This window comes from Dryobates pubescens, chromosome 4 (assembly GCF_014839835.1).
Source record: "Dryobates pubescens isolate bDryPub1 chromosome 4, bDryPub1.pri, whole genome shotgun sequence".
In the NCBI taxonomy this organism is placed as follows: domain Eukaryota; kingdom Metazoa; phylum Chordata; class Aves; order Piciformes; family Picidae; genus Dryobates; species Dryobates pubescens.
In genome coordinates this window covers 39,344,414-39,359,471 of record NC_071615.1, presented here as the reverse complement: position 1 = coordinate 39,359,471, position 15,058 = coordinate 39,344,414, and the positions used below count along the sequence as shown (strand labels likewise).

General features: G+C 40.1%; 1 protein-coding gene across 3 annotated transcripts in view; it reads right to left on the bottom strand.

Annotated features, from left to right (window-relative positions):
* Positions 1-15,058, bottom strand: part of BZW2 (basic leucine zipper and W2 domains 2) — a 57,331-nt gene that overhangs the window by 18,298 nt on the left and 23,975 nt on the right. For all 3 annotated transcript variants that reach the window (XM_054161150.1, XM_054161151.1, XM_054161148.1), the window contains exons 3-6: positions 13,667-13,843; positions 12,264-12,367; positions 8,705-8,770; positions 2,294-2,429 (exon numbers count right to left, since the gene is read on the bottom strand). In XM_054161150.1, coding sequence (XP_054017125.1) covers positions 2,294-2,429; positions 8,705-8,770; positions 12,264-12,367; positions 13,667-13,843 — 483 coding nt within the window. The remainder of the gene's footprint in view (positions 1-2,293; positions 2,430-8,704; positions 8,771-12,263; positions 12,368-13,666; positions 13,844-15,058) is intronic.

Below are 15,058 nucleotides of genomic sequence, written 5' to 3'. Positions count from 1 at the left end.
CAGATAGATATCCCTTCTTTTTATTTCTAGGATGCAGTGACTAAATGAGTCATCAGACCAGAACAGAAGCAATTACTCCCAGAGCAGTGTAAATTTCATTAACATTTTTATTACACATCTTGACTGTTATGAAAGTTTTGGCAACTCTTTTATAAAAGCTTAGTCATAAGGCATGATCCTTAAAGAAGGAACTAAATGGAACCACGGATGCACAACGTCACATCAAGAGGGACCTACAAATGCTACTTTGGGCTTGTTTTACACATTCTTTAGCAGGTTCTCTGTGAAATCAGCAGCAATCTTCAATATTGCAGGCTGCCTAGTCCAAACTGACAAAGGCTGGTCAACCAACAGGGAATCTAAGCATAACTTCCACCTGGAACTGCTAAACCTGAAACCAGTTTAGCACATCCAACATATGCTTATGTTTTATGCCAGCACTGCTATTAGAGGGAGGTTGTTCTAGGGCTTCACCACCCACATATGATTTCAAACTTACCTCTACAGCACAGATTTTTTATTGGCCAGTTCTTATACTCTATTCATGTGCTGTCACTATCTTTTCCTTTACATAGCTCTTCAGCTCTTTTTTCCCCCCCCCTTCCCCTTCAACCACTCATTTTGCTGATTAATCCCATTAGCTGCTCTTTGCATTTGCACTGGGTTTTTTTTTTAGAATGAGTGACAAGGGTACAAGCTGAGGTTCCACTGCTCCATACACTGTTCTCTCTGCTAGAAATGCATCAGCCATCACCCAAAGATATTTTTCCATCTATCACAGTAGAAGTAATGACAACACTGAAAAAGGGTAATCCTAACATGAACTGGGTATTTTCCCTCCACCTTGACAGATCTGTCCACACAATCTACCCTTAGCTCACTTCCAATTCTTGTTGCAATGCCCACACTGATCAGCAACTCCCTCAGCTCATACTTCCTCACGTATTCTAACCTCACCTGCCTGCAGCACTGCTTGGCAAATCAAATAAAGTATCCAGCTTATTCTTCTATGATTTGCCCGTTTTAAGCCTTGTTCTTTTTCCTGTTTTGCAATTATCCTTGCATCTTTAATTATTCCTCCATAGCAGATCTATTCCAGAAAACTGATTGAATAATCTTTTCCTTAAATGCTGACAGAGGTACATTTTCATGATGCATAACCCAAAAATTGCAAGTATATGTAAGCTCCTGATAAAACCTTAGGATTCCTAGAAACATAAGTTCATAATACAAATTATTCATTCTGGAACTTGTCACAATTGTATTGCCTAAATATTAAATTAAAAAATATAACAAAATTACTTGAATTTTAAAAATTTGAGTTTTTCAGATGCCTCTTGTCTTCCCATAACCAGGACCAGGCTTTGATCTAAAAACATTGCAGGCAATCAGCCAAAGACATGGATTAATGGGTTTTTTTGCATGAATTTTCTCCTGGTTTAATTCTGATTCCAAAAGCTGTGGGTGATGACAGAGCAATGCTGCAGCTGCGCCTTTTCTTTCTGAAGCATTTAGGCAAAAAAGAGATGCAATGGTTAGGGTGCTGCAAATGAGAACAAAGTTAGCATTTTCTGTTGGTGGTGTTAAAAAGGGAGAATACATTGTAACTGATAACAAAAAGAAGGCACGAAAACGGCATTTGCAATCGTTCCAGGTAGATGGTAAGTGGCAGAGAAAGACATGATTGAGCAAGAACCTGGAAAACCAGGACTCCAAGATAGATGCCTCTAAATAAACAGCTAATAAAAGCTCCCTAAATGTTGATGTTCTATTCCTAATAATGAAACAACAGTTACTTGTCATAGGGCAAATACAAGTCAATGGGAAATCATATCAATCACTGATCACTGCTGGTGTGAAGGTAAAATGGGAGCTTCAATGTATTTTTAGCCTTCTATACTATCCTGTTGGCCTGCAGGGGCTTTCTCTTCCACTGCACAATCACATGCAAAAGACACTAATGATGCATGAAAAACTGTTAGTAGACATGCCTCAGGAACAGCCATTCTATTTCACACTTGTATAGTATCACAATAATAGATCCATTCTGCAAGTTTTTACTCACATGGGTAACTTCCAAAAAACACAAATGCTTTGTGTTTGTTTCCTTTTCGTTGCTTTTTCGTATTTTTGACTGCCCTTTGATTAGATTTCACACAAGTATGTTGGCCATTGCTGTCTGTATAATGCTTCTACTTTGAAATACTGATTTTTGTTGCACACTTACGGGTTTCTAAAACGTGTTGCAATGCATCTCCTATTAAAGCTCATAAAAGAAAATATAGAAAGTTACCTTCTTTGACTATGTTGTCAGTGAAGAGGCTTGTTAAAATTGTGGCAGGAAGAGTCCCATTAGCTAACAGGATGCCAGAAAGCATTGCCAGCTTTGTCTGTTCTGTCTCAGTAAAGGCTTTGAGAAACAGCAGTAGCTGTGGGTCAGACAAGGGAGGAAAAAAAAGAATTAAGAAAAAAATCTGAGCCATAGGCAGTGATAACAGGTAGAGACAAACATTGGCTGACAGTTTAATTTCTTATTTCTCAAGAAGTCCCACTATAATTAATAGCAAATTAGTCATGTAAAAATCTCTCCTGAAGCAAAGCAGTGCCATTTCACTGATCACTTGGAATTTCACTTAAGGACTCAAGTACATGGAATATAACCCCACTCGGGGAGACAAGGCCAGTTTGCTCCAAATGTGTGTGTAAAAATAGAAGTGCTTGTTAAAGGCCTGAGACCCACAGGAATTACTGGATCACAGACTTGCTGATCTCAACAGGCTGACAAGAGCCTGCTCATTCACATCTTCAGACCAAGCTCCATAGAGTTGCAGTTCATTTTTTAGCTTAGAAAGACTATTACTCATGCAAATAATAAAAGGATGAGAAAGTTTCCTGTTTTCCTTCTGGAAAGGGAACACAGCACAATTACAATAGATTTTCTATTGGCTAAAAGAAGAAATATATTTCAAGTTCAGACATTCTCGATGAAGCTGACTAAGGGCAAACAGGGAAAAAAGGCTGCTTGAAGACCTTGCCATTTTCACTACTAATTATAAGAGGAAACAAGTAGCTTGAGAAAAAAAAATGACAAGTCCCACCATCTTAAGTGCTGGAAGATTTGACCACAGAAGCCTAAAACCCAGCAATTAAAGATATGAACATATTTACCTCTTGGAAGTCTAAAAATGGCCATGAAGTCTATTTTTGGCATGTTTTCTTAACATGTAGTTAGCAATCACAACACGGGTGATAAGAAAAAAGAGACTAGACAGCAAAGGGCAGCTTCATTCACAGCAAAAAAGCCTTCCAGCAACAGCTACTTTACAAATTGACCCTCATCACAAAAAAAAAAAAAAAAAAAGAAAAAAGAACAAACAAAAAATGACTGCAGACATCCATTTCTGGAGTTAAAAAAGAACTCTCATTTCCTTCTTCAAATACCAGCACTTTATTCAGCTACCTTCTGCTGTCATGACACCCTTTTTCCTTCTCCAAATGAGCAACAGATGCAATCAAAGCCAAACAGCTCATCCTGATGGAAAATTCCCATCCAGTTTCAAACTGAGAGTATTTCTTAATTACCAAATCCTACCCCTACAAGGAGTTACCACAGACAGTGAGAGCTCTCCTGCAGGATATCTCAGCAGCTTGTCACCAACAAAAGCTTTCTGAATGCAGTGACATTTTAAAAAGTCAGGTAAGTAATGAAGTAGTGATTACTTAAAAGTCAGGGAGTGTTTTACAAAAAGCTCTGCTCTGCATCAGTGAACAGAACAGGAAAAAACTCCTTCATACAGTAGCACTTTCATAACAGCACCAGCTTTAAATTACAGTTTACATAGGACTGAATGATTCAACCACAGAAAAGCCATTTGGGTTTTTTTAGTGGGCTTCAGCCAAGTGGTTGCAACACAGTCACAGAATGGGAAAGGTCGGAAGGGACCTCTGAATATCATCTAGTCCAACCCCTCTGCTAGAGCAGGTTGCACAGGAACCTGTCCAGGCAGGTTGCAGTGAAGGAAGGCTCCACGACCTCTCCAGGCAGCCTGTTCCAATAAAGTAACAAAGTACTCATTTTAACATTACTTTTTTCCTCAAAGGGAAAAAGGCTTTCCTCCTGCTCAGATGGAGCTTCTTGTGTTGCAGATTGTGCCTGCTGCTGGGCTCCACTGAAAAGAGTCTGGCCCCATTCTCTGGAAACCCAGCCTTTAGATATTATTGATAAGCACTGGCTTATCCTCACTGAATCTTGTCCAGGCTAAGCAGACTCAAATCTCTCAGCCTTTCCTCATAAGAAAAAAGGGAACTATAAAAATCTCAAGGTGTACTTTTATTTCAACAATCTGTGACTCACAACAAAAATGCACACAAATTTGGGATGCAGATGAATGGAATTATTATTTCTACAGATGTGGATGACAAACAAGTGAGCTGAGCTGTGACCTCCACTCCTAAGAGAAGGAAATCCAAGTATTTATCAACTCTAGCTTTGAGAAATCTGTACTTCTTCAAATGTTTTAGAAGGTCTGAAAACATGTCATTCAAGTTCACAGCCTCATCTTCTTCCCAGACTTTTGAAACATGATTCTTGGAAATCACAGCATGAATCTGAATTATGGTGTTCTTGAACTGCAGCATGTTTTGAGCAGGAAACTTGTCTTCTATTCGTCTCTCACTAGTTAGTGCTATTAGCGTAATTTTTGTTTTACTAATACTTCTGAAAAGCAGCTCAAATAAACTTACCCTTGTACAGCAGAAAATAACATGTATATTATTCTATACTTGCAAGTAATTGTGAAGCAGTTTAATTTAAGGGGAAACTGGGTTATAGGAAGAATCAAAACCTTTAATAAACCCACTTAAGAGCCATCAACAAGAACAAAACGTTCAGTTGAAAGCTGTTGTTTCAGATTTTTATTGCTGATTACTTTAAGAGCTCTTCTTTTACCATCACTATTACAAACCTCAGCAGGGAAGTCACAAAATGTCCAAGTCACTTCTGAATAGTACTAAACCACCCACAGAAAGTTCTCCAAGCTGATGCTTTCCTGCTGTTAGCCAAGCACTGGCATTACTGCTTTTGTTATAGATACAGACTGATTCCAGGCATTAAATGCACAGTTCTGGCTCACAATCCTGTATTGCTATGATAGCTATAAGAACTCCCACCTATTTAAGTAGGAGTTCAGAATGCCTAATAAGCAAAAGACCAGACCTAATGTGCTGTTCCATGCTATTTTTGTCTTTGAAAAGTCTTTTAGGTACAAATTCTGGGCATAAAAGATACGTACAAGTAAGGGCAGGCATATAACATTAAAAAGCATGCAGTAAAACCCAAGTGCTTCTGTTCTCCTCTTGCAACCTGGAAACCTTAAAAGTGAAAATTAAGAAATTCTGTCCACACAAGGAGTGTGGTGTCTTTTTGTACCTTCATTATCTTAGATGGCCTGTTGCTCTAGAATCTGCCAGTTTGTCACATTGGTAGACAGTACTGAGCCATCAGCAACACAGAAAGCAGCGCTAACATAGCATGGGTTGGGTTGGAAGGGACCAACCTGGTCAGGTTAACTCCCCTTTCAGACCTTCCACTAAATCAGGTTGCTCAAAGCCCCTTCCAGTGTGGGCTTGAACACTTGCAGGGAGAGGGTATTTACAACCTCTCTCCAGTGTTTCCCCACTCTTCTTCCTAATATCTAATCTACCCTCTTTCAGTCTGCAATCATTACCCAATCACTACACTCCACTCCCCTCCTCGTTTTTCTTGTAGGCCCCCTTTAAGTCCTGGAAGGCTGCTATAAGGTCTCCCCAGAGCCTTCTCTTATCAAGGTTAAATACCCCCAAATTCTTAGCCTGTCATAGAATCAATAAGGTTGGAAAAGACCTCAGAGATCATCAAATCCAACCTATTACCTAACACATCATGACTAACTAAACCATGGCTTCAAGTGCCATATCCAATCCTTTTTTGAACACCTCCAGGGACGGTGACTCCACCACCTGCCTGGGCAGCACATTCCAATAGCAAATTACTCTTTCTGTGAAGAACTTTCTCCTCACCTTGAGCCTGAACTTCCCCTGGAGCAGCTTGAGACTGCCTGAGACATAACACAAGCTTCACTGTAGTGTCCATTCTGACTTAAAACTCTGATGGCTGTTCCAATTTTAATATCAAGCTGGTGGATACAGTCAAACAGCTACCTTCTGCAACCTCTCATCTGCAAGAACTGCCATCACAAATTTCCCCATTACCATTACTAGAAAGAGAGAAAAAAACTACTTGCAAAGCCAAAGCCATTCTGACCTGAGAAGTATCTTTTTTGAAATAAATGCTACTTGGTTCTAGGAATTTGCACAATTCACTTCCTCTGCTCTTCCTTGACAATGTCTATTTAAGAGGAGACCTATTTATTTCTCAGCACATTTCACAGTTCCTCTTTCTAAATGAGAATTGTATTAACAAAGGGTAGAAAGATACAAACATGTCTCAAGAAAGAAGGACTGAGTTCTATAAAGTATGTACAGTGTTGTTTCCAGAGGGAAAGAACCTCCAAAATCTTCAAAGATGGGCATCAATGCAGTTAGCCTTTCAAGACATACTGATCCTACCACAAACTTGCCTTAAAGAAAACTTGTCCTTACAGGGGACAAGACACTCCAGCTTCCAGTCACCTCCATGGCCCTCCTCTGGACCTGCTCCAACACATCAACATCTGTCAGACAGAGCTGAACACAGAACTCCAAGTGGAGTCTAACCAGAGTGGAGTAGAGAGAGAGAACCATCTCCCTCAACTAACTGCAGTAGGCTTTGAACTGCTAAATCTTGCAGAAACACCTTCTGAAATGCTAACATCTATCTTCCTGACTCTTTATGAGCAGCTGCTTTCATACTTGTCACTACACACAGGGATTAAAGCAATAAATTAAACCCAGCAGCTTCAGTGGTGAGAAGATAGTCACTTGGGTGGTTCACACGAGCAGGAGGAGAAAGAAGGTAAGTAAAAAACATCTATCAAGGGGTCTGAAGGCAGTGACAGTGCAGGTGTGATACACAGGCCCAAAAAACTTCCTAAACACCTTCCCAAACACCTTCCCAGTTTCTAATTCTCAGACAAACTGCACTAACTGAGGAAGAGAGCACACCCAGCACCCACACCAAAAGGCCAGGTCTCCAGGAGCCACATCCAGATTCACACCAGCACCAAGGGTGGCTATACAAAGGCAAATGGAAAAATTTCCTCTCAGCCTAGGACCACTATGCAAATCTAATCTTCTGATTTGTTATATAAGATGTAATCTGGTAATTTTATGTAAATGCTTTTTGTATTTCCAGTGTACAAGGTGAACAAGCCCACTCTGACCCCACACTAAAATGGCTAGAATGCTTTCAATAGCTTTAAATTAACAGCATGACTCCAGTCACACTGTACCTGAAACTACTGCTTTCTCTCAAGCCAGCATATAGCCAAACTTTGCATTAGAAGCACCTGTTCCTCAGCTGAAGAGCTAAATTATATGCTAACCACAGTCTTATCTTGGCACTAAGTGTGCAAAGTGAATTCCAAGAAACTTCGAGGTTTCAAGGCCAAGCAAGTTCCAGAGAGAGAGGAGGTGGTTTGAATTGACACGGCATTTGCTTAATATGCTGAACACTCTCTGAAACTTGAATGCTATGAGTCAGCGCTTCTCATGTCAATGATTATTGTAATTAACAGCAAGAACATTGGATTTGTGTGGGAATAGAGGTAAATTTAGGTCTTTAGAATGATGCATTGAGCAATCAGCAGCAGTTAATAGGCATGCTGGCCACAAGCGCAAAAATAATTTCCTATATGAGCAAGGACTTATTAATCAGAGCCAAATTTATTCAGCCACAAGAGATGGTAGCGAGGCATCATGCTCCAGACTTACCCTCACTTGACCTTTGCAGCAATCTTTTGAATGTTTAAATAATACAGAAACACATTTTTAACAAACACAGTATTTCAGTCACGGGACAGGTTTTGCCATTATCAGCATGCCTGTCAACTTACAGCACAGCGTTTATTATTCAGGCCACTAGAAAAAGATATTTACATCTGTTGCTAGGAACACAAAACAGACAAAAGGAATCTGTGTTTTGTTTGTAAGATACTTTCTACCCAGGTTTCTCCTGTCTCCTTAGAATTCAGCATCACAAAACAGTACCCACAAATAACCACTGCAGTCTGTGCCAGTGGTGTTAACTTTCTCCTGCACGTATCTGTAGCCTCAAATACAAAAATCTTGTGGTGAGGATTCCTTCCACAATACAGGAGTATTTGAATGCTCATACATCAAGTGACATTCTGCACAGCAGATTTGCATTTTTTTTATGGAAAATCCACAGGAACTGTTCTACTGGTAGGACAGCAACACCACTTCTCACCAAGAACTATACCTCAAAGCACACTGAAGTTCTGTACAAAAAAAGCCTGGGATAAGAAGGTGAGTTTGGACAAAGCAACGGAAGGAAGCATTAATTCCGAATTACTCTACATCAACAGCTGCCAGCAGTATTCCCACAGAGCTAAATTTGCAGATTAAAGCTGCCACCTGTAGATTCCATCCTCTTTTCCAGTAGGGCTACATAAAATACATAACAGGACCATATTTGTACTTACACAATTATATTAGACACCAGGAAAAAGAGTATGAATGCTCAGAAGAAGACTGCCACCAACATTACCTTTTTGATTTCATCTTCAAATGCTTTCTCCAGATATTTGTATCTCCTGATAAGTTTATTGAAGACCTAAAGATAAACACAGATTAACTTCAAAAAATGGAACAACTGCAGCCATTCTTTTTCATAAAAAAGGTGAAAGAAAACTGGACTGCTACTACTGAATCCATAAAGAGTATCTTTGACTTAATCCATAATTACTCAACTTTTTATTATCTATTCAGCAGGAAAGAAGTAGGAAGCACTGCTGACTCTAATATTCCACTGCCCAGTTTTCCTTTAGACATTGTTTCCAGGAAATAAGCATCCAGCACAATGCTATTTCTGCAGTTGTTTGCACTGTGTCATCACAGACCACGAAACATCCTTTCCTGTAAGCTTGTTCACACGTGGAAAAATACAAGTTTTGCAATTCTTGCTTCCTAGAGCAATGTTTGAATGGTAGAACCTGCTATAGTTTAAGAGTCATCTTTTAAGAGTAAAAGTATAACATTTACATGTTATATTGAATTTTTCTTTTCACCCTAGTCATAGATCAAAAGGAGGAAAGGAGGAAGAGAAGGAAAAGGTTAACTCTGCACCTTCCCCTGGTAATGCAGCTGTCTGGGGAAGTTGTCAGGGGTAAGCTGGTGGAATGAGGCAATCAGGTGCACTGATGGGCATCTTAAGTAGATGCAGGATCACTGACAAAACCACTAATGTAAACACTTACATTAAAACACACTACTGCCAGAGAAAAAGGAAGAACATTTGACAAAGCTTTTACAAGAAGTATGATCTTGGACACAACATGTCTCCAATTTTCACCATGTGTTTTCCATTATGCAACCACTGACTATGACAGCAGAAGCAGCACAGGTACAGGGTGCACTCAGATGGATAAAGGGAGAAGTAAGATACGAGGTAAATCACTGGCCTCCCTACTGAATGAAGGGCACAAAACATGTGACTCACTGTCAGGGGTAGAGAGGTTTATATAGGGAACTAATTATACTATTGTCAGGTTGGATGGTGGGGAGGGTAGTAATTAAGCTTAAAAAGTTTCAATTCAATTTTCATAGAACATAAACAAACACCCTCAAATGGTAGCATTTTGGCTCCAAACAACTGAAAAATCAAGTTGTGGCCACGCTGAGAGGTGGAGAGATACAGAATTCGGATAAAAGAAGGTGTAAGATGAAAATGCATCTTGTTCACATGTCCCAACAACATTTTGTGTACATTTGTAAGTCCCTGTACATGACAGAAGGACACTTCACAAGCAAATAATCTGAAAAAAAAAACAAAACCACAAAACAAAAATCAAAGCTAGCTTTAGTTTGGTTTTGTAGAGGTTTTTGTTTGGATTTCTGAGGGTGGGTTTGAGGTTTCTTTGTGGGGTTTTTGTTTGTTTGCCTTCCCCTCTCCCCACCCCCCTGTCCTGAGTTTTCACTCTTTGTATTGTTTCCATAACTAAAACAACAAAACCCAGTCACACTACTGGTTGATTTGGGAGTCACAGTCAGGAGTTATCTAGAAGATAAGCTAAAATAGTGTTGTAAAGCTTCCTTAACTCCACTTTTCCATAATACAGTAAGCGCTCTATTTCTCATTAAGCATGGGGGGGAAAAAAAGCTACATCTACATAAAAGGATACACCTCTTCAGGCATCAACTACAAAATGTTGACTCATTTTGGTGGCTTTTGGTTTGAAATGCAGAGACTATATTGAAAATTTCACTGCTTCAAATCCTGAAGCCTTTCCTTCCTTTTTCCAACATGCAGTCTTTAACTTTACATTTCTCCTTGCAGGACTGCTGCTGCCAATTTTTTTAATCAAATCATTAAAATATTAAAATTCAAGGAGACAGAATCAATGTCTACCACAACAGAGATTTTCCTGAAGCAGAATATCCTATTTTTAAGAGATGGTAAAGCTGACATACAAGGTATATTAGCTCCCTTTCCAGAAACATGTCTATTTCACTTCAGATTATTAAAAACTATGCTTTTCAAGGAGCTTTCTGATATTTAGCAAACTTTCATTACCAGTGAAGATTCTGACCCCAGCACCTCTTCAATCAACCATGCACCTTTTCAGCAACTTACCTGCAACACTTTAGCAGGGACAGTGGTTTTTACACTTTCACTTATGGTCTCCAAAACCCCAATTTAAAAAGATTAATATGTCCATTAAGTAACAATAGACTTTTGGCAAATGGGGCTTTCAGTGGTATTGCATTTTTATGCAACACTGATATCCAGAACTTCATGGTGGTTTTGAACTTAGAAAAGAATTCTTAGTGTAATTTCACATATAATTATTATCTTCCATTAAGAAATTACACAACATTAGCTTCTCCTCAATGTTTTAGGCTTCACTGCTTTTTTTTGTGTTAATTTGCATTGGGTTATTCATGCAAGCCCTACTTCTACAAAAATGAATACTGTATCATATACACAGAAAAAATGAAAGCTCTTGGAATATATGCCCAGTTTCTAACAAGTTATACAACTAGAGGTTGGAGGTGTGAACTCCATAATTTTTGTCGTTCGCATACTTCATGTGTTTCTAAAAACATGTGCATACAGAAAAGGTCAACAAAAATAGAATAGAATTGAATTAACCAGGTTGGAAGAGACCTTAAAGATCATTGCGTCCAACCCATCACCCAACACCACCTAATCAACTAAACCATGCAACCAAGCACCCTATCAAGTCTCCTCCTGAACACCTCCAACGATGGTGACTCCACCACCTCCCCGGGCAGCACATTCCAATGGGCAATCACTCTCTCTCTGAAGAATTTCTTCCTGACATCCAGTCTAAACCTCCCCTGGTGCAGCTTGAGACTGTGTCCTCTTGTTCTGGTGCTGGTTGCCTGGGAGAAGAGACCAACCCCCACCTGTCCACAGCCTCCCTTCAGGTAGTTACAGACAGCAATAAGGTCACACCTGAGCCTCCTCTTCTCCAGGCTAAGAAACCCCAGCTCCCTCAGCCTCTCCTCACAGGGCTTGTGCTCCAAACCCCTCACCAACTTTGTTGCCCTTCTCTGGACAGGTTCCAGCAAGTCAACATCCTTCCTAAACTGAGGGCCCCAGAACTGGACACAGGATTCAAGGTGTGGCCTAACCAGTGCAGTGTACAGGGGCAGAATGACCTCCCTGCTCCTGCTGGCCACACTGTTCCTGATGCAGGCCAGGATGCCATTTGCCCTCCTGGCTGCCTGGGCACACTGCAGGCTCATGTTCAGTCTACCATCAACCAGTACCCCCAGGTCCCTCTCTGCCTGGCCGCTCTCCAGCCACTCTGACCCCAGCCTGTAGCACAGTGTCCAAAAATATACTGAACCAATGGCAGCCTGAAATATGCAAGACTGCTTTCTGTAAAAGAAAGCATTGTCAGCTAATTACCTTAGACATTCTATTTCCTTATCTAAAAATTATAGGTTAGGGCAGATTACCTGTTAAATAGATTTTAAGTTACCCTGTAACTAGCCTACTGCCAGCCTAGACAGACTGCAGAGGTTCCACTGCAATCCCTCTTGATAAACACATGAAAAACAACAATGCCTTTACTGACCTGAGCATAATTTCGGATGGCATCATGATCTTCATCTGCAAAAAATACACAGTGGTTGGTCATCTTGGTCTTGTCATTGTCATCTATGCGTGTGCCTCCAGGAGCTAAAAGAAAGCAAACAAACCAAAAAAAACCAAAACAGCAAGAACATTTCACTCAGAGAATATTCTATCAAATTTACTAAGTCTAATAAGTCTCATCTTCCTATCACTGAGGAAAAAGGAAAGGGTTAGAGCTAGCAGGGGAGGGAGAGAGGGAAACGGAGAGAGACCTAGCTTTCATGGAATCATAGAATCAATAAGGTTGGAAGAGACCTCAAAGAACATCAAGTCCAACCTGTCACCCAAGACCTCATGACTACTAAACCATAGCACCAAGTGCCACATATAATCCCCTCTTAAACACCTAGAGGAGCCTTTGCAAGGCTGTGGAACCTGACAGAAGGCACAAGTGGTCAATATGCTGTACCGTAGATGGCACACACCCCACAGGACTGAGACATTCAGTTCACACTATGAAATCCCAGCTGGTTTTGAAAGCACTCAGCGTGATAGAGTAACTATGGGTTGGAGCATATCCTTTGCACATATTTTAACTACTTTAAACACTACAATAGCCTAAACTCTTTCTAAAGGGAAAAATATCATCATTATGTACTAATTTGAGGACTTGGGACATCATCCTAATCCCTGTAATGCCCACCAAGCCCATGTAAATGTTCAAAACACTGCTGCAGAAGTTTTCTCCTGGCTTATCTTGTTCAGAGCTTTTTTCACCCCAAGGTATTTTCACTGGCTTTTGTTTCCTGCATTGCCTCATGTTTTACGAAGACATCATCTCTTCTTAAATACCAAGGGGCAGGAAGCAGAAATCAAACCAATGTGATCAGTAAACAGAGCCAACTAACTCAAAACTGGGAGAAAAGTGAAAGCTCTGTTTTTGCCCAAGCTGCCATTGATACCTGGGAGACATAGTCCATGAACATCCACAAAGCACTCCTCATTATCCTTCACTTCTTCTCTTAGCTAGACTTTGTTGCAGCATCTACAAAGCAAGCTTTGCAAGAGTGTATTATACTTTTTTTATGGTAATAAAAATATTTATGTATTGTTTTCCCTAGTTCATGTCTCATTTCTTTTGCTCTTGCAATTTTATGCTGTTTCAGCTCAGACTGAAGGATTATCAGAGCAGTATCCATTTTTTGTGGTATTTGCATAATGTCTCAGAGAATCCAGTCCCTAGGTATTGCTACACTACAAACAATCAACAACACAGATGCAGGAAGCATCTAGATAACTGAAACTGCAATACAGTTTATAATGTCTACTTTATAAAGGAATACAGCATCTCAAAAGAAGCAAGGCTGATCATTAAAATTCTGTCTCAGGTACACTGCAGGTTACCTAGCATGCTGCCAGCTACCAAAATATCAAAGAGAGTGTCAGCATAGCGGCGATAATCAAGGCGTGAGCCTGTTGCATCCAGAAACTTGGCTATAGCCTCCAGGTCATTCCCAGCTTCATTGAGGCCTTGGACAATTGTATCCCTGAAGACTGTGGGTTCAAATTTCTCCTTTTCATCTACAACAGAAATAAAGGAGAGAGAGTCAGTTTTAAAACTTCCTGTTAAAATCTCTTATCAGCCAGCGATTGAAATGATCACGGCATCTAAACATATTCTTCCCATGCTGGTCAACACGTCAGAAGTTTATCTGGCTCCTACGGCCTCTGGAGATTTTGCAGTGTTTACCCTTGCTGCACTCTCCTTTTCATCTCCCCAACACCAAAACACACACAAACATATGGGAATAACTAAATCAAGGGGAGCAAAAGCAACTATTGAAACTGTTCTCAAATTTCACACTCCTATTTCCCTTGCTGAAGAGATTATCAAATGTCTGTGATCATTACGCATTGCTAGATCTGAGAGCAGAGAAATGAGAAAGTCAGTTATGTGTACTTAATTCTACTGTAGGAACACCATTTTTCCTGTCTTGCTTTCTTTGAAGCACTATGGTCACATTTCTACAGCGTGTTCAAAAACACAAACCTTCAGAAAAAGAGGAGATCAACGTATTCACAAAAATAGGTTTTGTGCAAACATTTAGGACCAGCCAGGACAGCAGAACCAAGACTTTACCTTTCATAATCACAACTCTAAGCAGCCTTAGGAACACAGAAATGCAGCACTCACATTGCATTTTCTACAGCTGTCCCTGGTTGAACTCGATTAAGGCAGTCTGGCCCCCAGACAACAACCCTCTGTCAAGGCCATTAGCCACAACAGACGTAACTGCAACCTCCAGGTACAGCTAGGTAGATTTACTCATACCTCCTGCTGCTTCTCGCAAGCTGTTAAGAGCTTACCACAGACACTTGAAGCTTCTTAACAAAACAAATCCTGGCTTTATTTAAGGGTGTTTATATAAATGCTTGTTACTGTCAAAGTAACTGAACTTCAGAAACAAAGCTGCAAGCTGTTCTGTGGCACTCAACAGCAAAACTAGTTTGTTATAACGGGCTGTCACAAATGTTGATGTAAGTTCTGAAAAACCTCCACATTCCACATGTCATATCCACAGGATAAATCCAGAAATTTTAAGTTACTTGGATGAATGAGGATTAGTAAAATTCTTGTTTAAGCATGTGCCAAAGCAGAGTGAAACATGCCAGCTGCAACTCTTGCAGACTTTTTAGAAGAGGAGGTTCTGGACTTTACAACACAGCCTCTCACTGAAGTTTTTATCTCAGTCACTAACCAAAAGATGATGCTTTCTGATAGCCTTTCTTTCCCCA